The sequence below is a fragment of the Vidua chalybeata genome, chromosome 15 (genome assembly GCF_026979565.1).
Source record: "Vidua chalybeata isolate OUT-0048 chromosome 15, bVidCha1 merged haplotype, whole genome shotgun sequence".
NCBI lineage: Eukaryota > Metazoa > Chordata > Aves > Passeriformes > Viduidae > Vidua > Vidua chalybeata.
The window spans coordinates 8,812,913-8,837,012 of NC_071544.1; the positions used below are offsets into that span (position 1 = coordinate 8,812,913).

A 24,100-nucleotide genomic window follows, 5' to 3' on the forward strand; every position below is an offset into this window, starting at 1 on the left:
ATTATTGTGATTTTTTTTAAATTTTGGGGTGTTTATTATTATTTATATTATTATTTTTAAATTGTTTCACTTTTTTATTATTATTTTCATTTCATGGTTTTGATAATTATTAATATGGGGGGGTCTTTTTTTTATTTTTTTTTCTTTTCTGTTTTCATTTTTATTACAGCATGTTGATGTTTACTCCTGTTTCATGCCCTCCTCCTCCTCCTCCTCCTCCTCTCCCATTGCGGCCGAGCCCCTTCCTGCGGGCCCCGCTCCCGGCCCGCCAGCGCCGCCTGGCGGTGTCCCCGCAGCGCTGCAGCGCCGCCGCCATCCCGGCCCCGCGGGGAGAAGGGGACGGCGGATCCGCGGGGCTGCCGGGACCCTCCCGTTACTCACAGAGGTCCCTCTCTGCTGTTCCAGGAGGAAAAAGAAGTGCATTCGGTACCTACAAGGAGAAGGACGCTGTGCCAGCCCAGTTTCTTCCGATGGAAGTGCTATAGACTCCCCTCCATCCCCACCGGACGCACTCCGATGCATCCCCTCCGCCTTCCCGTCAGAGCAGCTCGCAGCCCCCGCCGACCCCGCGCACCGCGACCAGCCCGACCCCTGCCCCGTGTCCGCACACCTCCCGCCCGCCTCCGGCCCCTCCAGACCCGGCGCCCGGCGCTCCTCGGCGCCCGCCGCGCCCCCCGCCTACAGCCGCGCCTCCTCGGGGACATAGTCCCTCGCCAGCCGCTGGCCACACCGGGCACTCCGCTCGCCCACCTGGTTCCGCTGCCCCCGGACGAGGGCCAGAGGCCCAGCCAAATCCCCATCTCACTGTAAAACATGCAAAGTTTGGTGAACAGGATGACTTAAGGATGATGGAAAACTCAATTGGTTGGGGTTTTTTGGAGGGGAGGGGTGATAAACATAGAAAAGCAACTTCCAAAAAAAAGGTAAAAAATAAGTACTTGCCAAAATTTAAAGTGCTGATGAGTAAACAAGCCTTTTGTCCCTGCCCTGTGATGCTTTTTTTTGTTTGTTTGTTTGTTTGGGGTTTTGTTTTGGTTTCTTTTTTACTGCATTATCTCAAAGTGTCGCAGAGAGCAGAGCCACATCCCCAGCTTGCTGCTGTAGGTGGTAGGTGCTCAGTCTAACCCTGGCTTCCACTCCCTGCCCTCCGAGGTGCTTGAAAGTGTAGTCACTCACAGATCTCCCATAGCCCTTACATCAAGGAGCTGGAAAAGCTGGAATAGGAGAATTTTTTAAAAGCCCATATGTCTGAAAAGGAAACGAAGCAATGCTGGCGTTCTGATCTGACCGGGTGAAAGAGAAATTAAGTATTTAAACTGATGAGGTGAATTTTTTTAACTTCTTGTTTGACAACAGGAAGATGTTTGCAGGTAACAGGTCTCTGTGCAGACATGTCCCATTCCACGGCTGTACAGCAAGGCAGAGGAAAAGGGAGCACCAGCCAGGCAAAGGAGCCCGGACCGGCTGCTGGAAGGGCTGATGGTTGCTCAGGGCATTGGTCAGGTGCAGGGTCTGCCCTGCTGTTAGGAATTGTCCTCTGCAGATGTGGATGGTCAGAAATCCCACCAGACACACTGGCCAAAGCCTCAGAAATCAGTCTGTTGCTTTTGTAGGCTCTGATCGAGCTCTGCACCTCCACACCAGCAAGCAGGGCAGGGCATGTGGGGAGCCAGCAGCCCCGGCAGGCTAGCCAGTGGCCCAGGATCACACTAGCCCAGGGCAGAGGACCAGGCTGGCCAGTGGCCCAGGATCACACTAGCCCAGGGCAGAGGACCAGGCTGGCCAGTGGCCCAGGATCACACTAGCCCAGGGCAGAGGACCACGCTGGCCAGTGGCCCAGGATCACACTAGCCCAGGGCAGAGGACCATGCTGGCCAGTGGCCCAGGATCACACTAGCCCAGGGCAGAGGACCACGCTGGCCAGTGGCCCAGGATCACACTAGCCCAGGGCAGAGGACCACGCTGGCCCAGCGGGTCCTTCAGGAGAGGTGTGAGCTCTCCTGTGGTGGGGCAGTGTGGCAGCAGAGCAGACTCAGTGCCCTGCTCTGTAGGCATCTGTCTGTACATACCCTTGGCAAGATAAGAACCCTCTTTTTCATGATTCAGTGTAGAACTTTTTAAAAAACCTTATTCTAGCTTTTTCTAAAATATTCTCCCTCCACCCCACTGACAATGCCAAATGTTAATGTATTCTCTCCAGCTTTAAAATGTTTACCACTTTCTGGTATTGTATTTATATTTTGAGTTTGATAAACAAAAAACACTGTGGATGGATTATGATCTCCATGAACTGATGTAAATCCCAAATAATTCCAAGTTCTGGATTTACTTCAGGTTTACAGTCTTCTCAGAGACCACAGTCTAGTCCAGTGCAGACTTTTTTTTCCTGTTTGAAAGAAATCTATTCCAGACTGCTGAAGAGAAAAATGACACCACACAGAGGTAGAGGGGGCACTATTTTTTTCCTACTTGATAGATGGATTTTGGAGTACTGAATACAAATTATGTAGTAATATTATTGTAGAACTGCAAGAAATTTAAGATGACCTTTATAATGTACAAACTATTTTTATATTTTTTTCTTAATGCAAAAACAAAAACCATAATTTTTTACATTGGATTAAATGTAACTTTTTAACCAAGTTTATGCCTCAAAGATTTAAAAATTAAAAAAAAAAAAAGCCAAACCTAACTAGTCTGTAGAGCAGCTTTGGGTTTAGTCCCTTTATTTAGATAGTTTTGCTTCTAGTAGTGTAGATTTTTTATTTCTGGTTTTAGTTTTGAAGATCTAAACCTATTTCTTTATTCCTCTCCTGTATAAATGTAACTTCAGAAGCACTGACAGAAAGCTATGTGCACAAACCTGACAAGTTTGCAAAGAGTTATTTTGAAGTTTGAATCATTTTAACCCTTGGAGAAGTAGCATTACCTGATCCAATGCCAACTGTACACTTTTGTACTGACTGCACTCAGAGGGTTAATTACATAGCACTAGATCAATATGCAATCTGCTCATTTTAAATTATTTTAGCAAGCTTAGCCAACAACGTGTTCCGGTGCTGAACAGAGGAACTCAGTAGAACTTGCTAGACCTGATATGGTCTCTTTAATCATTTGATTTTCAAACAAACAAAAAAATACAGCTTTAAAAATAGCTGTGTCTCAGCTCATCATTTGTCACTCTGAGACCCTCTGCTGCAAGGTGCTGTAAGTGTCACCTACTGGAAACACCACAGATGACAGACCAGCCACCATAGCCTGGTGTACCCCATACTGGGTGTAAGGCTCGTGTAACTCAACACCTGACTGCTATTGTGTGGTTGGATGACAGATAGAACTTAGCAGCAAAGCAAAGGCAGGTAGAAAAGAAGCAGCTGATGTGTATAAATAACACCAGAGGAAATTTCAGGGTAAGTCCTGATCAGTATTAAACTGGCCGAGGCACCCAGACCAGCCCTCATTCATTTCACACCCTGGGACTTTCACCCACTTATTTCAAGGCTCCTCTGGCCCCTCCATGGTGTTGTGAGTCCCTGCCTCGACCAGCAAGAGGCTCATCTGCATTACAGCTGCCTCTCACCATTGCTATTCCAACTGACTCCTGCAAAAGCTCCTTAGTGACACCTAGCACTCCCTCTCCAGGAGCCCCTCCCTGTGCCCCCGTGGCACAGAAGCATTTTCAGAGCCCCAGAGCTGGAGCAGTCACACCCCCAGCGTGGTCTACATGTGCTCTGCTCTATACATACAGGCCAGACCTTACCCTGTGCTTCCAGCTACTGCAGGATAAACTCAGAATATCCACTTGTGCTATACTGCACTCAGGTTATACTGGGGTACCTGAGAAAATTTCATTATTTTTATTCCAAAACACAGAAAAGATACTGTTTGGCTGCCCCTTTCCAAGACAAAACAGCATGACTGACTTCTGTTCTGTGGCCCCACGGCTGATAACCAATGCCAAAACAAAGTTACTACTACCAAAAAAAGTGTCTTTCAAACAGCAATATGAAGTGTTGCTATTTTGTGTTAATACTCTTTTTTAATAAAAGGAAGACTTTGCCCTGAAGTTTTTATCTCAACAAGAATTTTTTGAGTTATTTTACAGTAGTTTTAACTCTTCCTGAAATACATATTTGAATTCCTGAAATCAGTCTGAATGTAGAAGTCATGGAAGTACCACTTCATTAACAAGTAAAACCACTGTATGTATGTAGCAGGGATAAATGTTTTGCAGCTGTACCTTCATTTGTCCAATGACTATCCATCATTTGTTGTAATTTTTTTACTTCACTGAGTTTGTATTTTTTGGCTTTTATGTTCAAAGTATGTTTATAGCTTTATAAATAAAGTAATTGCCAGACTGGCTGTTCAAAAGAGGCCACTGGAAGTTATAATGCTATCAAACTCTCAAGTAACTATTTCTTAGCATTCAAGAGGATTCCTTGCTTTTGTTTTTTCCCTTCAGTATCTGTATATGTTTGAATAGTTTTTAGAATAACTGCCAATAACCTTCAATGGGTAAGGCTGAAATACTAAGCCGAAGGTACAAAGAAAACACTTTTTTTCCTACAATTCCTACTGACACCCAGCCTTGCCTCTCCCTACCCCACACTCAATCCCTTTATCCAAGAGAAGCCTAATCCCTGATCATGCACTGACTTTAAAAAAAAAAAAAAGTTTGAGTAAAAAAAAAACCCAGCTTTAATACAAGTTAAACAGCAACAGAAAGTTTAACAGTGGGAAATCAGTCTCTCCTGCTTTCTGGAATTTTGGAGTACACAGCCAGTGCCTGTTAGAGCAGCAAGGAGCAGGTTCAGCTGAAGCATGGAACACAGGCAGCAGCCACATGACAGCCCAAACTCTCAGCACCTCCCCAGTGTCTTTCTCTACAGCTGAGCACTAGTATTACTGGAGTGGGTAAGACAACTGAGAGCTTCAAAAAAAACCCCAGTCTTTTCCTGCTGACATCCCTGCCAGGCAGCTACAGAATTTGAATCTGGCTGAAGTCTGAGTCAGTACTGCAGGGGAATTTCAATTAGAGAAAGTAAGTTGTATGCAATCCTAACTACCAAGACTTGTGAGAGTATTTATTACAAATCTGCCAAAGCTACAGAATGCCTTGAGCACATAGACCAGCCCTCCACAGGTACCTCAGTGCCAACAGCCAAGTGTCACAAACTGGGGCTTCAGCACAGGTTCCACCACTGCACATCTGACCAGCACAGCTCAGGCTTTGAGCCAGCTGCTCTCACAACTACCAAGTTTTAATCCAGGTGTGGTTATGCAGGCACAGCACAGTTGGAGCAGTGCAATGAGGAAGATAAACTGTGTCTTTCTCTTCCTCACCCCAAAGCAGCATGAGGCATTGTGCAAGGCAGTGGCTGCTGACAAACATTGACACTGGGCTCATGACAAGCACCCAAAGGAATTTACACAGGCTGCTGCCACCAAACACAATTACAGCAGGCTTCTGAATATTAACTACAAACATAGCCACAGAAAGGACATCACATTTTCCTCTAGTAGCACTTTTAAACTGAGGTGCATTGTTTGCAATACAGGCTGCTGGGAAGGCTTCAGCATGTCCAAGTGTAGCAGTGGAGTATTTTATGCCCACTGACAATGTCTAACACACCCAATATAATGCACAGCAGCACAAAGGCAGGGCCCACAACCTCCTGAGAAACCAGATGTGAGGAGCAGTTGTATCCAAAGCATGGGTTTGAATGCTGCTTTAGAGCAAATGCTGAATGCTTTCAAAATGGTTACATCCAAAATGCAGGTAATCTTGGTAAGCCATCAAAAAAACATCACTCAGCTTCATCTCAAAGTTGCCCACTGATCTGACTAGTACCCTGCATTAGTAATTTTTAAAAAATTATATCTGTTTTATTTCAATTAACCACTGCTTAAGTGCTATTATTTCTACACTCAGTAATAAGTGACAGTAAAATTGTCTAGTTCCAAATAACTAGAACCATTTGCAAATAAAAGTTTAAAAGCCCTTTATTAATTCAGAAGTGAAACACCAATATTTCAAGTGAGATAAGTATGTTTATTAAGGTTCATTCTACTCTAAGGTTTATACAGAGAATGGAATGCAATACAAGCTAAGAGCACACCTCAAAGATCTACCACACAACCATCCCCTACTCCCTATAAGGGAACTGTAAAAAAAGAAAAAAAAAAAAAAAATCAGAGAACCAGTTACTGTTTAACTAGTTGCAAGTGGCTTTGTCCAAAGAAGTTAAGCTTGATATTGCATTAGCTTTGTATGCAATAATTAAGTCTCTACAAGCTGAAGTATCACATACAGAGGCATAAGATTTCCTGTGGACACATGAAACCATGTTTCCAAGAGCTACATCACAAGGGTCTTTAAAACTGCCTAAAAACCAGCCACTAATGGCATGCACAGGTCAATAATATTAACTTTGGTAATGTCAGTCATTTTTGGTCAAATCTGGATTCCACTTTAAACAGTAACATGTATAAAAACACACCCATCCTGTGCATAAAGCAACACACTTTATTTGCTATCACCTAGAGGCAGGTCTTCAAGACATGGCTGAAGTATTCAAATTTAACTGTCAGGAGCTTGTTTAGTTCTAAATCACATTTTCACTAGTCTATAAGGCAAGACTAAAAGGACAAGAAAGTGGTCAAATATTTAATTTTTTTTTTTTAAATGCAGGACAAGAACCATCTTGAAAATTATATAGCTTTAAGTAACACTTAACTTTTTTCCACAATGTTTTTGTAAGAAATCCAGTAACTTTTTTATATTATCTAGTTCCCCAAGACACATTCTGGCTTGTTTTTCTTTCTGAAGTTATCAATACCCTGTAAATACATGTGTTTGGCTCTTCTTGAGGAAGAAGTCACAGATGTTTTTATTTACAACAGAGTCAATCCTTAGCACTGTAACTGGACTTCAACAGTTTAAAATTGTAATGAAAATGACAACCTTAAGTGCTACTTCCCATACAGAATCCACACTTAGTTCAGTTTTATTCATTGCAAAGTAAAAAGACATCCAATTACACTAGTAAAAACTCAGAGATCTAGATCTGTACTCAAAAAAAAAAAAAACACTACACATGCAAAGGGAACAACATCCTGCTAACACAACTTCATTTGCTGCTGCATTTGTCTAATATTAACAATTATGAACAGGGCAGTGCAACTAGTATTTGGAACAATCCTTACAGTGTTCGAGTGTCAGGCACAATACTTCATTTCTCTTCACACCACTGGTTCTCTTTACGTACCTGGAAGAGCAGTTTAACTGTTAATATAATGCAGTGAAATTCTAAGCCTTTGGCTGTAAATACCCATTAGCATTCAGGATAATTTACTGCAGGGAGACAAACTTGGAGCAGTTTTAGTTTTTCACACAGATTTTGCAATTATAAATTCTGTCTTCCAAACTGGCCTGTTTATCAGTGTAAGCCGGGTTTTTCATGCCTAGGTTTGATCAAATCTGAAATTTTCCAACCAAATAAAGCAAATGGAATATCTGAAGTCTAAGCTGTTTATGACATAGCATTGAAAAAATACCCAAATCTACAACTCATTGCCCTGTACTGAAACCAGGCATCACGTTCTGCTTTTCCCCCTACTCTGCCATTTTGCAGTTGGTTTGTTGGTCAACTTAAGATCATTGAGTTTGTATACTTACAAAACCCAAACTTACCTTTCCAGCCACATGCATCAATTCATCTTCAGCATTCCTATGACTGACTGCCCCAAACCAGCAAACTAAGACTGCCACTAACAATCCTACATGCTTTCTTATTAGACATGCTGGAACTAGAAAAATTAAAACATTTTGTTTTGACCTTTTCAGGTAATGGGCTGCAAGCATGGAGGACACCAAAAAGTCTTCTGCTAGTAGAACCCCAATTGTGAGGAGTTGATGCATTAGTTTACATTTATTGGTAACAAGTCTGCTGCATCACAAATCAAGTTATGAAGCACCACACAATAATTCAGTACAAATAGCCATCTAAATTATAATTAAACCCAGACCAAGTACCTGTGCTTCTTCCTCTTCAGTGAAGTCATTCTTAATATTGAATGTCTTGCGAATTTCTTCTGGAGTTTTCCCCTTGATCATGTTTGCCACGGTCTTGCATGTGACATCCAGCAAACCTTTGATGTCCAAGTAATTTGCAGCCTGTGAAAGTTTTCAGATTTAAGGCCTCCATATCAATAGTCTGGCTCTGTAGATGCACTACAGAAGTTAAGTTTACACGGAAATTTTAGAATACTGTATGCAAACAGATAATTTCCACTTTCAGAAGCTTCTAGCTAAAACCTTCAAGGGACAGTAGCTAAAACTTGCTTGCCAAATAGAAGGTAATCATTTGTACCATGAAAAACACTCCTCCTCCACCCTTTACAAATAGCTCTCAGAAGTCTGCAAACATCCAAGATCTTCAGTGCTGCAGTACTGTTAATTAGCAAGGCAGGTATTGTTGGATCAAAGGTATACACAGTACAAATTTAACAGTCAGATTTTCATTTTTATGCAGATCTCCAGAACTCTATAACTAGTAATAAGCCCTCAATTCAGACTTGAGAGCAATGAGAATAAAAGACAGTGCTAATTAGTAAAGTATTTTGATTGATGAATGAGTATAGATTAATACCAGCATTAGGCTAACAAACACTCCAACATCCTCACCAATTTCAGTCAATACTCATCAGAACCACCTGCCCTCCCTGCAAATCCCCCCCTTTCCAATGAAGAAGTAACTCAAGAAGCATAAAGGCTTTATTTCTTAAGTGCACAGCATAACTTCACAGGCACAGCCTTTGCCCTTCTTGAGGACACTCACCAGGATAAGCTCAAAAAGTGTTCCTTGGTCTACTTTCAGAAACTCTTGATCCCACACAGGGATGTCATCTGTTCTCTTTTCTTTGTTCTCATCATCCTCAGGAGGAGGTGGATCATCCTTGTGATGGGTGCACCACTGAATCACCTAATTATGGTTTTAAAATAAAGTTTTATCCAAGTGATTCTCCCATGAAACCCCAACTATAACTTAACTTCATTTTGGAAGAAATTAGAACAATTGATCCCCAATCCCAGAATACAACAGCTTTCAGAAATCCCAAACTATTTAGTAGCATGTTAATTACTTAATCTTAAAAGCCAGCAGTGCTATGAAGTTATTAGTCCCTGTGCTAACATACATGGGCTGTACAGAGAAAACCTAAACCTCATTTTGCTGTATTTAATGTGTTTGCAGAAACATACTTTGTATTAAGCAGACACTACTCAGGGGAAGAGAGCAGAGCGGTAACAGCTACCAGCAGGTCACATTCACCCCAGAACAAAGTTCAGCCAGTAAGTTTGCCATTAGTGTTGGTTCAGGGTTTGTTTTGCGGTTTTTTTTTTGTTTTTTTTTTTTTTTTTTTTGTTTTTTTGTTTTTTTTTTTTTTAGTTTAGGAACATGCAATCTCATGACCCAGACATATAAGAGAGGGGAATCTACTGCAAGCAAAATCCTGCTCCATTTCACCAACCTGAGAGACTTCACAGATTTAAGTTATGTGTCTGTTCACTAGGAAACAATTCTTAACCCTCTATTTACCCCAAAACAGGTACAATAGTTTGGTGCTTTGGCACTACTTTCTATTTGAAAGCATAAAGAATCTTGGACACCACACAATTACACTTTTCTCCCTTGACCCAATGACCATGGTCTGTTAATGAATTTAATACCACCAAGTGCACACAGTGTCTCTTAAGAACTGTCACTGCCACCCAGACACAGCGACTGCCACTGCCAGTCACTCTCAGCACTGCCTGTCCCTTAATCCTTTCTCCAAACATTTGCATCTCATGAACAGCCACCTCAGTTCACAGAATCCAATTAAAACCAGTGCTTTAACACCATGAAATGCCAGTATGCAGAGATGCCCAGCACCACTTCCTTAGGAAGCCTGTCTGGCTTACAGCTGCTGCTGCTCCAGGTCACCCCTGTATATACTCTGTCACTATCCACCTGCCAGCCTCAGCCCACATGCCCATGTTCATGCACCTTGATTTGGTTAAGCTTGTAGCACATGAAAAATATTTTCTAATTAGTGGTTCATAATGCCCAACTCCAAGATGAATTTTACATTTCTTTACTGCCATGGAGCACAACAGCTTTCATCATCTTACCTTTTTTAAGATGGCTGCATTAACATTTGGAAGAGGGACTGGGTCATCATCACCTTCATCATCCATTCCCAAATCTAAAAATGGAAAGATGACTGAGCAATTGGCAGACAAAACCATTTACTGAACTGGGATGCTTCATCAGTTCTTCACTATTTTGACAACACTGAGGCTGAATGATTGGTAACAAAGGACCTCTAAACTGTGAGGTAAGGAGCTTTTGGAAGGCTGTGTGGAGCTATGGCTGCATTATACATCCTAGGTTGTACCAAGCTGAGGTTAAGTGGCTGATAAGGCTGCCTCATCAAATGAGAGCATCTACAAACCATCAGCTAAGCTGTCACTTACTAATTCAGTGTTCTGAATCTGAACTCAGATGCTGAACAATCTGACAAACATTTGTGAATTTCTACCACTTACACAGTTTCAACCCACAAGTTCTAACTGGGGGCTCCCAGTCCATTGATGATTAAGTAAGAATTCATATCTACTGTGGTAAACAGACACAGCATCCTGTCCACTGCATGAGCAGGAAGTACTGTAGCCATAGAAGTGCTGCTCTCAGGCTCTGAATCATTCGTATTGATCCTGTACCAGCTGAAGACGTTCACATAGTAAGACAGCAGCACAAATCCTTCCATCAAAAGAAGCATTTATAAAGCATGATTCCAACACTTCTTGTTTTAAAAGCTTGTCAGCACGCTCCAGAGAGATTTGGATTTGTCCCCTCGATATGATCGAGGAATCAATGTAAAAGTTAGGAGAAAAAGATAATTAAAGTTTCAACTTGATACATAGAACAAATACCATATTAAACATCTTTGATTAGAGAATGTGCTTTTTTTATTACCCAAATGCTAACAGTTGGATGACACCCTAGCTTGTCAAAGTCATCTTGGAATTAGTTATGTAATTGACTAACAATGCAGACCTTCACTCATTACATGCACAGATGAGCCAATTCTACATCACCAAGGAACCTAATTTTTAAGAACATACAACCATCATCACGCCTCAAATCTGTACGTGATAAAAATCACATACTTCTGTATTTAGACAAGGCCGCTACTGTTGTTATCAGTGGGATGCTAATTAACACTATTTTTTCCTTGAAATGACTCCACAGATTCAGAACTGAAACACTGCCATTAAAAGATACTGAAATAATTCAAGCAATATCTGAAGTTTAGTCAACTCTGCTTAACTTGTCACCATCACCTCTGAACCAGCAATTTTATCTGTTAGCAGAAAACTGACATTTCATTGGTGGTCCGTGGTACTCAGTACAACCCAAACTTTCAGCTCCTCCCCTCTCAGCTGCAGCACCCAACACACACAACATGAACTGATGCTCAGCCACCTGCACTGAAAATGCATTTCACCTGTACTAGCAGACTGGTTCTCTCCCAGGTTAGAAAGAGGCAAGTTGATGGTACCTAGCTTACACACTTCCCATGAATAACTTCCCTCTATCTCCAGCTGAGGGTCACTAAGCACCAACACTGGCACAACTCCTGCAGGAGAAAACTGAGAATTGTGCACCCTAATGCACTCCATTTCCTGTTTGCCATGCCAGCTATGTTCAACAGCATCTTATTAACAGAACAGAAGCATTCAATGCCTGACATAATTCAGTCTTATTTTTACTGTTCTCATAAGGTGTCACAACCAAACACTTACATGTAAGAGCATAATATTAACTACATCTACAGAAATAATTGTTTCTAAGTTAATTCATGAATATATTCAAAAACTATAAAAAACCACCAGTAAACAATGAGGATTTGCACTAGAGGGATTAGACAGTTTGCTCTGTATCCCAGCCATCTGGCAGATTTCCCCTCCCCCGCCACGAGTTCTTTTGTTTCAAATTTATGTCAGCAGGAGATCAGACCTAAGTATTTATCCCAAATAATTTAATAACATTCACAAGCTCACAATACAGGTTTAACTTCAGCTCTTTATTGCATTGATTTATTATCTCCCACTCCATACAAGTGATATTTACAGTCTAAGACTGGTTTGTGTGATTAATAATATTTAAAACTTCAGTTTATTTAATGTTCTGTTTGCTTAACTCTCACAAAACTGAAGCAGACTGTAGGCAAGGCAGTGGGCTGCTTGTATTTTACTGACCTCCCTACAAGTGCTCTTAACCAGGGCTTTTTACAAGAGCACATCCACCCTAAACAGTTTCAGCTACAACAGCAGGAGTTACAGCTGTTCAGGCAGGAGACAGCAAGCTGCTCCATAGACCTGGGAATCCTTTTTCAGCACAGTACCAGCTCAAGTACCAGTTTGTCTCAATTCCTGTCCAAGAGGCTTCCTCAGAGTCTCACACTCTTACCTTCCAGCATAGTCTTTATAGTCACAGACTGTTTTGCAATTTCCACATCAACTTCAAAGATTTCTCCATCTGAACTCTGCAGTTTAATTGAAGGCATCTACAAGAGAAGGACAGTTATTTCCACACAATGTTCAGCAAAAGTTACAGGTTCAGCTGACTCAAAGATGTGCGTCACCTTTACTGCTGAAATTGTTTCTTCACAACAGCAGATAGCCCAAAGCCACTTAAGGTGCACTCAGATAATTCACTCCTTGAATCAACAGCCCTAAATTCATTAATCCTCATGCCTAAGAAACAAGGATTGACTGAAGTCTAACACTAATTCATGAGCTTTTTTTTCTTAACTTGAAAGCATAAAATACACAGATTTAGTCAACAGTGCTTTTATTTTTAGTATAACACTACAGCTATCTTTCTCTTGAAAAAAATTTCAACACTTCCAAAACACCACTTGCCTTCAAATCCAAACAACTGCTACTCACTTCAACTGCTCAAATGATGTCAGATCTCAAAAGCAGTTTTCAAATGATAGCCTCTGGAATAGAATCATAACATTGAGGTTGGAAGGAATTCTCCTAGACAGAGTCTAGTCCAGCCTCACTTGCTCCATACAGAGTTAAATAGACCAGGTTACTCAGGATTCAAAGGCTTTCCTCCAGAAAAGTGTTTGGTTTTCTGAAGAGATTAAAAAGCAATAATCTCCTACAAGGAAGGTCTTCAGCACTCACTACTGCCTTTGCAAAGCAGGAAGCAAGATCGGTACTTTGTTAGCATCTGAGATAACCATGCATTTTAACAAAGTTCCTCAAACAAACTGTAGTAAGACCTACAATAAAGAGGCAGCAGGCTTGAAAGATGTCATTAGCAACAACACCATCAAATTCTACAAAAAAGCATAATTCCAGATATGTAACAACTGAAACTCAGAAGTACAGCACATGACACAGCAGCCAGGAGATGACAACTTCTGTCTGAAACTACACATGCAGACTGTGCAGTATCAGTGCACTTGAGCCAACCAAAGGACACTATAAACATAACTGTCTGGCCACATACATTTTATAAATTTGTTCTCAACCAGCTAGTAGGATGTGTTGTAAGTTCCTTTACCACTCAAGATATTTGTAAGCAGCAAACCATTGCAACAGTTTCCTTTATTTTTTGGTCCTTGAGTTACCTGCTTCAAGATCACTGAAGCATGTGTTTGCACAGCCTGCAACTACTGTGAACAGCTCCAGGAACAAAGAATTTCAATTTCAATTAAATTGTGTACGTTCTTCCCCCACCAAGCTTATAAGCTTCACACACTAGTTCCTCACAGTAGTACTTGAGCTATCAACAATAAATAACTGGAGCACTTGAAGTAAATTTGCATTACCTCTTTCTAAAAACGCATCAGTGTAGTGAGGCTGAGCCTGAGAGTCCTGTGCAAACCCAGGCCAGGGGAGGCTCGGCCAACACAACACGTGTTATTAAGCAGCTCACACCAGCCCCGAGTCCTCATTACTTTAATTTCCATTTGGCAGTGAGCAGACAGTTAATGTTTACACAGCAATGTAACCCTATATGACAGTGCTACTTCTAATTAAGATGGGTGTTCTGGAGACACAGTCATGACTGTTCCAAAGGTACAAGAGTGTGTGTGTGTGTATATATACATATATGTATGTATTTATACACACACAAAACCAGAATCTGGACTACAGCACAGTTCTGCATTAGCAATTTGAATGATGCTTGGGAAAAGTGCTGTAGGCACACATTTTAAATTTAATGCATCTGTTCTTGCAGTGACTGCCTGGGAGTACTCCAGAACAAACCCAGCTCCATCGCCAGCCTCCCTGTGCCTGGGCTTACATAATGCTGCACAGCAGAACCAGGCAGGGATGCTGCCTCAGCCAGGGGAGCCCAGCAAGGCTATTTCCCTCCTATCACCCAAACCCACTTCTAACAAGACCTTCAGTTACTGCTGAGGGTCTGAAACAGCTAGAATGAAGCTAAACTACTGCCTTATCATTGACAACACATCAGAATTTCATAGATTTTTTTTTTTTTACACCACTGAACTCAGTTTCCTAGAAACAGGAAAAAAAAACAAAACTAATTTTTAGCAAGCTGCAGTACAGCTCCGGCAGGTGACAGTCCCTGGGCAGCAGCACCACTGGGTGACTAAGCAAACCAGTTCTAAAAGCTTTATTTGACAACAGCACACAGGCTGGGAGCCGAGCTGAAGCCAAACCTGAATTACAGCAGTAATTTACTCGTCTAAGCCTGAAACGCCGAGCTCAGCCACCTACAGCTGCGCCTCTCAGCGCCATTCCGGAGGGATGCCCGCTGTTTCCCCCTCGCCTCCCGCGTCAGCGCCGGTAACCAGGAGCCAGGTAACGAACTCACACCTGAGGCGCGGCCGCTCGGGGTCACGGGGGGGCAGCGGGAGCGGGGAGGGGGAGGCACAGCCGCCCGGGAGCCGCGGCGGGAGGCTCGGTCTGCTCGGAGGCTTCACTCACCACCCCCGCGGGCAACGCTCTCCACACCACTCCCGTGGGAGCTTCACTCCCGCACGGCCCGGGAGGGCTCGGGCCCGACGAACCCCGGGAGCTCCATCCCTGCACGGCCCAGGAGCGCTCACCTTTCCGCCCGTCCCGGCCCCCGCCATCACCCCACGGCCTCCCGAGCCCGCCGCGCCCACACAGCTCCTACTCCTGCCCCCGCGCCCCCCGCCCCGCTCGGGCCTCACCGTGAGGCGGCGGTGGCTCCGCGAACGGACCGTGAGGAGGCGGTGGCGGCGCTCGGGCCCGACTGCGGCGGCGCTCTTATACCGAGCGGGGGAGGGGGGAAGGACCCGCCTCTCGCCGCCTCGCAACGCCCGGGCTGCCCGCCGCGAACGCCTGAGCAAAACACCCGACCGCGGCTCCGAAACGGTAAAAACCGGTACTCGCGCCGCCTTCCGCGAGGTGCGGAGCGGGCAGCGGAGCCGAATTGAGTCTGGGGGGAAGGAGCGGCCGGTGGAGGGGTTTTCAGGCAGCGACGGAGCTGCGCCAGAAGCCGCACAATAGACGGAGGCCAGGGCCCCTCCCCGCGGCCTGAGGCGGCGCCGCGGGCCCGGCCCCGCCGCGGTGAGGGGGAACGGGCCCCGCGCGGTCCCGGCCGCCCCTGAGGGCAGCGCGGGGCTCCCGTGACGGCGGAGGGCGCCGGTGGCCGCGGGCCGGTTCGGTGCTCTCCAGCCGTCCCGGCTGGCAGGCCGTGTGGTGAAATCGGTCATTCAGGGTAACACGGGCTCGCCCCAGAACGCCCACTGTGCTGGTTTTCCTTCACGGGGAGAAAAGCCGAGGCCTGGGGGTAAGCGGGGGGATGCTGCGAATATCTGTGGAGGCTTCTCGCAGGTAAACACGGTGAAATCCCATCGTCAGGGTTGCTCCAGAGGCGGAAGACATTTTAGCCGAAAAACAACATTGAACAACCGTCTAGTTTAAAATTGTTCGAACATCAGACAGCCTTCCTCCAGTGGAAGTACGTGCGGGAGCTTTCATGGAGCCGAAAATGGATTTAGCTCTGAGTGGTGCTCACAGAACATCTGCCCATCAGGTTGGACATCAGCAAGGATTTTTTCCCTGAAAGGTTGTCAAGCACTGGCATGGTGGTAGACTCACCATCCGTGGAGGTGTGCAAGAACCAACTGAACTGAAACACTGAGTGCTCAGCTCTGGTTGACAAGGTGCTGATCAATCGAGGGTTGGACTTGGTAATCTTGGAGATGTGCTAAGTCACAGGTTTCCTGTCTCTTGGGGTCCCAGAGAGTCCCAGGCTGTGCACCCCACATGTTAGGGAAGAAATGACAGTTAGACCCACTGGAAAATATCTTCTAATAGGAAGAATTTTTCCAGGATTCAGAATTTCTTAGTTGAGAATCTTGTTTTGCTCAGTTCAGTAGCCAAGCCAATGACTGTCAAGTATTCCTTCCTTCCCTCCCTTGCTCCCTTCCCTTCCATCTGAGAGTAGAATCATAGAATGTTAAAGCTCATCTAGTCCCACCTACCCTGCCATGGGTAGGGACACCTTCCACTAGATCAGGCTGCTCAGGGTTCTGTCCAGCCTGGCCTTGGACACTTCCAGGAGTGGGGCAGCCACAGCTTCTCTGGGCAACCTGTGCCAGTATCTATCTCACATAACAAGTGAGACTACAATTAGAAAAGTAGTCAGTATTAAATACCTTGTTCATTGGGGCTGTTCTCTGGAGAGATGGAAGATTCAAACAGATTCTCAGCTAGGAAGAACATCCTAGAGCTCAGCTGATAGCCTGGCTGTTCTACATCAGAGCGTATCACTTAGAACAGGCCTCTCTATAAATTCCAAAGAACCGTTGGAGGTGACTGCCTGACTTGGGAAGCTTGTTCCATGGGCTTTAGGACACTGAGCAGCTTGTTGGAGCAGACTGGAATACAGCTCTGAGCAACCTGATCTGACTTTGCAGGTAGATCCAGGTCACTCTGGTCCCTTCCAGCCTGGATTACTGTGTGCTCCCCTGGAACTCTTCCTAACAGCTGAGGGAGCAGCTGGGGGAGGCAGGTGATGCTCGGCAGCAGACTTGGACACTAACAGAAGTTCCTCAGAGATCCTGGTATTGATAACCACATAAGCTCTTTGTTCACCATTGAATGGGACCTGATTTTCATTTTTAATTTCTATGTATCTCATATATAGAGTGTGAAGCCTCCAGACTACATCTAAGATGACTTTTTGATTGTACCAGCATCACATTTACCTCTTTCTTCCTCAATCACATCATCTCATACTCCTGTGCTGAGAACCACATTCAGTGCACTAAAAACCACTGCCTTTATTTTCCTTAAATTATTTTTTATTTGTACTAAAACTCCTTGGTTTAGAGAATCAGACAGTAACAGAAGGTGGCCAGTGGAAAACCTGTCTACAAATTCTAAATCCCCTTTCCCAGTATTGCCAAAGACCAAGGTTTCTGATTTGGCTCATGACCAGCAAGCACAAGCTCACGGGCTACAAATCAGGCTCAGCAAAGGGGGGATGGGGTTTGCTCTCAACACAAGACAAATATAATGGAATCTAGGAACAGGCAAAAAGCTAAATTCCATGCTTAATTATAGTTGTGGATAAATTTAATTCAAAATTATACTGCTGATTATACTTGGTACAGCTCTCTACAGCTTTCCAAAGGAGAAAATTCCGTCCTCAGTGAATTTTGAATCCTACTGTTGAATTAGAAGTTTGGGAAAGTTAAAACAGCAAAAACACCCCACACCCCAAAAAGAGACAGATGGCTGTCACAGATACACTATAATCACATGACAGCACCTCCCACTGTGCCCTACATATCGTACAACGAACCTCCCCAGCCACTCCAGATGCTTCCCGTTATCTGTTGTGAACAAGCAGCTGCTGCAGCGGCAATAGCCCAAGTGCTGTGAGTCAGTCAGTATTAATGGCACAAAACCCCTATCCCTGGCTAAAGCTGCGAGGCAAAAACAAGATTGCTTACAAAAGGTGTGGCCCAATTTCAATTGTTCTGCACACAGGTAATGGTTGCACTGCAAATACTCCTAAAGCTGAGCATTGCTCCCCCGAGCGCAGGGAATCACACCATGTATCAGCCATGGGTAAATTACAATTAAGGGCCTTTGACCACTGAGAACGTGAAGGAGGAAGGGAGCAGATTAACACCAAAGCAAATACCTGAAAAGATTGGAGCAACTGAGCTTGATTTAATGCTTAATCAGATCCAGAAGAGCCCTGACCTACATATTGACAGCATCCCTGGGCTGCAGGCGCAGCCAGTTGAGCAGCCATGCAGCCACAGGGGAAGAGAGTTTAACATGCTGAATGTGAGGAAGCAGCCTCCTGGATGCAGCCCTGCATCTGCTCCACAGCCTCACATTCCACTTTGACAGAGAAACAGGATTTTTTTTAGCTGCTGGTGGTGATTTAGAGACTATGGAGGTAACACACTGATTATTTTTCAATACAAATGTGATGTGGCATTGTCAAAGTCTAATGGCAATCAGGCTTGAAAGAGCTCAGCTTTGCTCCATCAACAAGTTGGAAAAATCCACAGAAGTCATCCTGAATTCACTGAACCAAGGAGAGCAAGCCAGGGAGAGAGCCAGGTATGACCATGGAATCTGAAAAAGAACCTAATCTACATGTAGGGGAGAATGAGACTTGCTGCAAAAATCATCCCTTTTTTTCAGGAATACAAAAGATGAAGAACGTTTTTTAAAACAAGCAGCCACATCAAATTTTAAAATAATTGAACTGATTGGTTCAGTGTAAAACCAGAAAACATCAGAATTATTCATGTGAGAGAGATGGTAGAAGGACACTGGCGAGCTCAAAGGCCTGGGCCACTGTTTTTTAAAGCAGTCTTGGAACAATGCAGCAGCAGAAGAGGAAAATTCTTGTTCTTAGTACAAGTCTGAAAAAGCTAATTATATAAAAAGCTAATTACTGCATTTCCACTTCATCAAAACTTGTATTAAAGCAGGATCCTTGAGAAGGTGTCACTTTCCATAGAAGTTGTACCCCAGCAATGCAAAATGGTGGGTGGCAGAGCCCAGCACTTGGGTGAGAGTCCAGGTCAGAGAATCAGAGAATCCTAGAATGGTTTGGATTGTCAGGAACCTTAAAGCTCATCCAGTTCCAACCCTCTTGCTGTGGACTAGACCACATTGCTCAAGGTCCCATTCCAACCTGGCTTTGTGTACTTCCAGGGATGGGGCCAGCCACAGCTTCTCTTGGCAGCCGGTGCCAGGGCCTCACCATACTCACGGGCAACAATTTCTTCCCAATATCCAGTCTAGTGCTGCTCTCTCTCTCAGTTTAAAGCCAATCTCCCTTGTCCTGTCACTCCAGGTTCCTGTCCCAAGGCCCCCTCCAGTTCTTTTGTAGCCCTTTTAGGCACTGGACTGAGACCTGGCCTCTCAGGTCTCTCTGGAGCCTTCTGTTCTCCAGGTGAACACCCCCAGCTCTCCTAGCTCAGCTGCAGAGCAGAGGGGCTCCATGGCCTCCTCTGGTCTTGCAGGTCCATGTTCTTCTGCTATTGGGGATCCCAGAGCTAGACGCAGCATGGCAGGTGAGGACTCTGGGAGCAGAGTAGACACCAATGGACTGACAAAACCCAATAACCAAATCCTGTCAAGCAGACACCAAGTGAGATTTTTTTATCAGCTTCTGTTCCTTCCTCTAACAGCACTCTCATTCCCCTTACATAACAATGGGGATTCAAGATAACAGCACTCTCTAACAGCACTCTCATTCCCCTTACATAACAATGGGGATTCAAGATAGTTTAAAAAGCTGAAGATGAAGAGGAGAAGACTGAAAATAGAAATACCTACCTCAAACCTATTTGCAGCACCTATTTCCTAATCTCACTGCCACTCCACCTCCCCATATTTAAACAGTGATTTTTGTACCAGTTCTGCCCTGGCATCCTCTGAAATCATCTGGAGCACTCTGGAGGAGCCAAGCCCGGATCCTCAGGCTGCCGAGGGTGAGGGTCACCCACCTCCAGCCACGTTAGAGCCAGTGCACGACAGCCCTGCCCACAGCAGAGCAGAGCGGGTCACGACGCGCCGGTCCCTCCAGGCGGGGCAGTGCCACACGGTGGCGCCGGGGCTCGCTGCGAGGGACGGGAGCCGTCAGCGAGCTCAGCCCCGGAGAGATGCGCTCCCGGGCATTCCGAGAAAATGAAAAGAGCAGACTTTCTGTAGGTGGCCCTGAGAACGACCTTCAGTGGTACCATATAAAACTGTAAAAATCCTTGATATAAACACAAGGGGAAGGGAACTGGGTTAGCTTTACAGGGCTGCCTGGCATTGGTCTCCAACGCTGGAGCCGTTCAAAGTCCAAAAAGCAGATTCTGGGCTGGTTCTGACACCACAGATGACAATGAGCAGTTGCTTTGAGGTTTCAAAGTCCATGGGAATAAATACAGTGTGTTTCAGAAGTCAGCATTTTTAAATGCATTCAAAGCATTTTAAAAAGAGATTCCAGGGGAGAAAGGGACAGTCCAATAACATTTTGAGATGGCTGAGCTAAAGCTGGATAAACTCATGACCAGACAAACAGAACCCGTCACCAGCCTTTCTCTCTCCCAGGAAGCTGTGGCACCCCTCCCCTGGGCATTGTCCCTGTTCCAGCAGCAGCCGGCTGTGTTCCTCTTCCCCGAGGACAAACACAGCAGTGGAAAAGGAGCAGAGCTGCCTGAAAAGTGGGTCAAGCGTGGAATGAAACACCCACCATAGGATACTCCCAGGCAGGGCTTCTTCAGCTGTGTGCTCCCCCACCCTCCCCCTCGCATTTTCCTTATAAAATAAAGAATAAAGAAGCAGAATAGAGCAGCCATCATTGCCGACTCCTGCACTGATGGCCACAATAAAGGTTTTTCAGAGCAAGGTTTAGGGTTAGGCTGGATGTAAAGGGGTCTTTTCTCAAACTCCTGAAAAAGAAAGGCAGTTGGGAACCAGGTTAAAGCCTTTCAGCCCAATCGATCATGCAATTAGCATTGTAAACAGGACACTGCTCTTTTACAGTTCAGTACTTTTGGTTTTAAATGCATAATCTGGAAAACAGCCTATAGATTTATTGAAATTAAAAAACAAACTAAAGCAACAAAAACAAACCAAAAGAATCTAACCTCCAAAAACCCAGATGTATTTGGGGGAAAATCTACTGAGGAAGATGTATACAGAAGTCAAGACAACCAAAAGCAAAGACTGAGTTTAATTTATACAACCTTGTGCAATGATACGAGTAGCTGCAAAATGGAGAGCGTTCTCCTCAAAATCACTTTCCTGCAAGTTCTCATGTAGGATGCTCACCCTGATCACAGTGCTCCTCCTCCAATTAGCAGTCCCAGGTAGTATTAGCAACTAATGTTTTATACATTATTTATACCAGCAGCAATCATTTTAGTCTCCATCCCAAAGTTCTTTTCACCAGAGAGTAATTAAGAGATCAGTAGTTCAACTCATCTTAAAAGACTAAAGCTTTTAAGCTCCAGCACAGGTTTTAAAAGGCTAAAACTTGCAGCACTGCTTAATTTAAAACCAAAAGTGTTGTTTCAGCCTTTTTTCCCTGTCCACATGCCAAAGCACTCTGGGTCCCTTGCTCAAGAAGAGAGCAGCCTGCCTTTATTCCCATCCAAAAGGAGTAAAGCCAAATGAATTAGAGCACCAAAATAACTTTTTGTAAAACCACAAAAGGCTGACTCATGAACTGCTGACTCTGCAGGACTTTGTTGGTGTGTTCATGGGTAATGAAAGATTTCTACACAGTCCAGTGTGATTTTTACTTAACACTTTACCTGTTTCAAACCTTCTCCCAGAAGAACTTGCAGAACACCAATCCTCTGTGTCACAACTGCTGTAGCACACAGGAGGCATCCAATGTCTTCTACAAGGCTTCAAAAATCACTTCTTGCAGACATTTTGCTCCAAAAATCCAAGCTCATACAAACCATGAGAATTGTTGCAAAAAACATGGAACACATAAAACGCCATTTTTCAGGCAAAATTTGCTCTAACCTATACAGCAACCCTTAAAATACATTAGGAGTTTCCAGGGGTGCTCTGCATCCAGACAAAACAAGCAGCAATTAGAGCAATAAATGAATGTGGAACAGGTGCGTAAGGAGGTAATGAGAGTGGAGGCACACTTTCAACTCACTGAATTTGGAGCAGCATTTAATTTGAAATTCAAAATTGTGATCACACTTGCATCTTACAACCATTTTTCCTGAATGAACAAGAGTACTTATTCTTCAGCCCCTCCCAAGGTCATAGCTCCTCCAAGAGCAGGAACTGCACTCCAGTATTACTAAGGAAAAGAATGTGTTCATTGAACTATGAAAAAAGAGCCAAAATAAACCCAGCACTATCATAGCAGTTTGGTTTTGTCTTGTACAGGGGAAATCCTTTACTTTTAAGAGTCAGGATAAATTTTTAAATTGTCAGAGCAAAGACTTGTTCCAAGGTCATTGAAACACAATTGCTTTCTAAAAAGGACTCAGTGGTTCAGTTTACTACTATAAAAATCAAAATAAATCCCATGGAACATGGATTGGTAAGTATTGGCACCTTTCAGCAGTTTTTTCTGTTACTAGAGGAGCTTTTGACAGAAACTGGACCAAGACAGAAGCAGGTGAAATGTCACAGCTTCCGTTAGCAGGATGTCCCCTCACCACCTTTTTCACAGGGCAGAATTTGTTCTGTCACCATCCAGAAACATGGGGAAGGAGGTAACGCTCTACCTGCACTCTCCCATGCATGCAGTATCTTGCCAGGGTATGATCAGAAGACCTAAACGAGGTAACATTGCCCAAGTGCTTGGAGCAGGGATACTGAGTGTGTACGGCAGCATCAACAGCTGAAACAATCCAAAACAAGCACCAGGTGACAGTCACACACGTTGGATACCTTGGGCAAACATCCACCTACAGCAGCAGCTTGGGCAGCAACGGAGCAGGGACTGGGACAGCAGCCAGCCCCAAGCTCCAGGGATCTGTGAAGGGAGGGCTGTAAGTAGAGGAACAAAGCACAGGGTGGAAATAGGCAGAAAGGTGCAGAAAGAGGGTGAAGGGGGGAAAAAATCTGGAAAATCTGTACACCTCTGTATGTATGTAATACATAATACATATTTTGATTTCATGGGCCCTTAGTTCAGGACACACCTGCAGCAGTTTAGGGTGCTTACTTTGATAGTATATGGCCAATGACTTATACAAAATGAAATTTGGAAAGCTTAAAACCCTCCCCCTTTGTCCATCAATATTCTCCTGGCTCTATTCAAGTTCCGAGAAAGAAGAAAAAACCAACAGCTCACGGAAAAGTATAATTTCATTCCCAACTGCCTTCTGATAACCTAAACCCCCATGTCGGCCCTCCCCTCTAAGAACTGGGCATGACATTTCCATTTCAACACTGAACAACCACAATACAGGAGGTCCAGCTGTGCCTCTATTTTGTATTGCATGGAATGCAGCAGGCATAGCGGAGATGGAGGAATTACCAGTGATCTCCAAATCCTGCTCATTTCTCTGCAGCCACCATGCTCACAGGCTGAAGCAAAGAAGTTCTGTGCAGGTACCAATCAGCTACCAATAAATCAACCCCCTATTATCTAGATCTTTGTTTCTTTTGCATCTTCCAAACATGAGTTCAGCTGGTTAGTACTCCATCACAGCAACGCTTTTCTTCACAATGTGGTTTTTGCACTGGAATCTTCACACAGACCATCATAACATAATTATAGAGGAAAGCACAAAAACTGGAGTGACTCCAACATTGTCCATGGACTTTACTAACCACTTGGATTTGTGTACAGAAACTGAAGAAAAGAAAGGGCTGCTCCCTGCCAGAGCAGATGAGTCATGCCAATTAAAGCAACAAGGAAAGCAGAAAATAGGGCAAAGTCATTCCTCTTGAAGGAATGGTGTCAATGAAAGCACAAAGTCCCATCTAAACAAACACAGAGAAAGACAAGTGACAGGAATGGAACATGAACTACTCTCAGCAAAGCATTGTTTTAATAGTGATCAAAGCAAAAGC

General features: G+C 44.2%; 2 protein-coding genes and 1 long non-coding RNA gene across 9 annotated transcripts in view; 2 read left to right on the plus strand and 1 right to left on the minus strand.

Annotated features, from left to right (window-relative positions):
- Window positions 1-1,814, plus strand: part of TCF7 (transcription factor 7) — a 69,572-nt gene extending 67,758 nt beyond the window's left edge. For 4 of the 5 annotated variants that reach the window (XM_053956476.1, XM_053956478.1, XM_053956477.1 and 1 more), the window contains one exon: window positions 406-572. In XM_053956476.1, coding sequence (XP_053812451.1) covers window positions 406-485 — 80 coding nt within the window. In that variant the 3' untranslated portion in view covers window positions 486-572. Of the gene's footprint in view, window positions 1-405 lie in introns of all 5 variants that reach the window. The other variant, XM_053956481.1, reaches the window with a different exon arrangement.
- Window positions 1,815-5,988: 4,174 nt separating this feature from the next.
- On the minus strand, window positions 5,989-16,017 carry SKP1 (S-phase kinase associated protein 1). 2 transcript variants are annotated; one of them, XM_053956482.1, is made up of 7 exons: window positions 15,259-15,369; window positions 12,522-12,618; window positions 10,178-10,251; window positions 8,844-8,987; window positions 8,039-8,179; window positions 7,210-7,271; window positions 5,989-6,167 (listed from the first exon to the last, which is right to left on the minus strand). In XM_053956482.1, the coding sequence occupies exons 2-6, from the start codon at window positions 12,616-12,618 to the stop codon at window positions 7,236-7,238; spliced, it is 492 nt and encodes a 163-aa protein (XP_053812457.1). In that variant the 5' UTR covers window positions 15,259-15,369; the 3' UTR covers window positions 5,989-6,167; window positions 7,210-7,235. The 2 variants fall into 2 exon arrangements, with proteins under 2 accessions (XP_053812457.1, XP_053812458.1); XM_053956483.1 differs by lacking the exons at window positions 5,989-6,167; window positions 7,210-7,271; window positions 8,039-8,179; ... (1 more) ...; window positions 10,178-10,251; window positions 12,522-12,618 and adding an exon at window positions 13,004-13,056 and having other exon boundaries at window positions 15,259-16,017.
- On the plus strand, window positions 15,363-19,003 carry LOC128795595 (uncharacterized). 2 transcript variants are annotated; one of them, XR_008433590.1, is made up of 2 exons: window positions 15,363-15,442; window positions 15,932-19,003. It is a non-coding gene; the product is annotated as an uncharacterized LOC128795595 (long non-coding RNA). The 2 variants fall into 2 exon arrangements; XR_008433589.1 differs by having other exon boundaries at window positions 15,396-15,475.
- The last annotated feature ends 5,097 nt before the right edge of the window (window positions 19,004-24,100 follow it).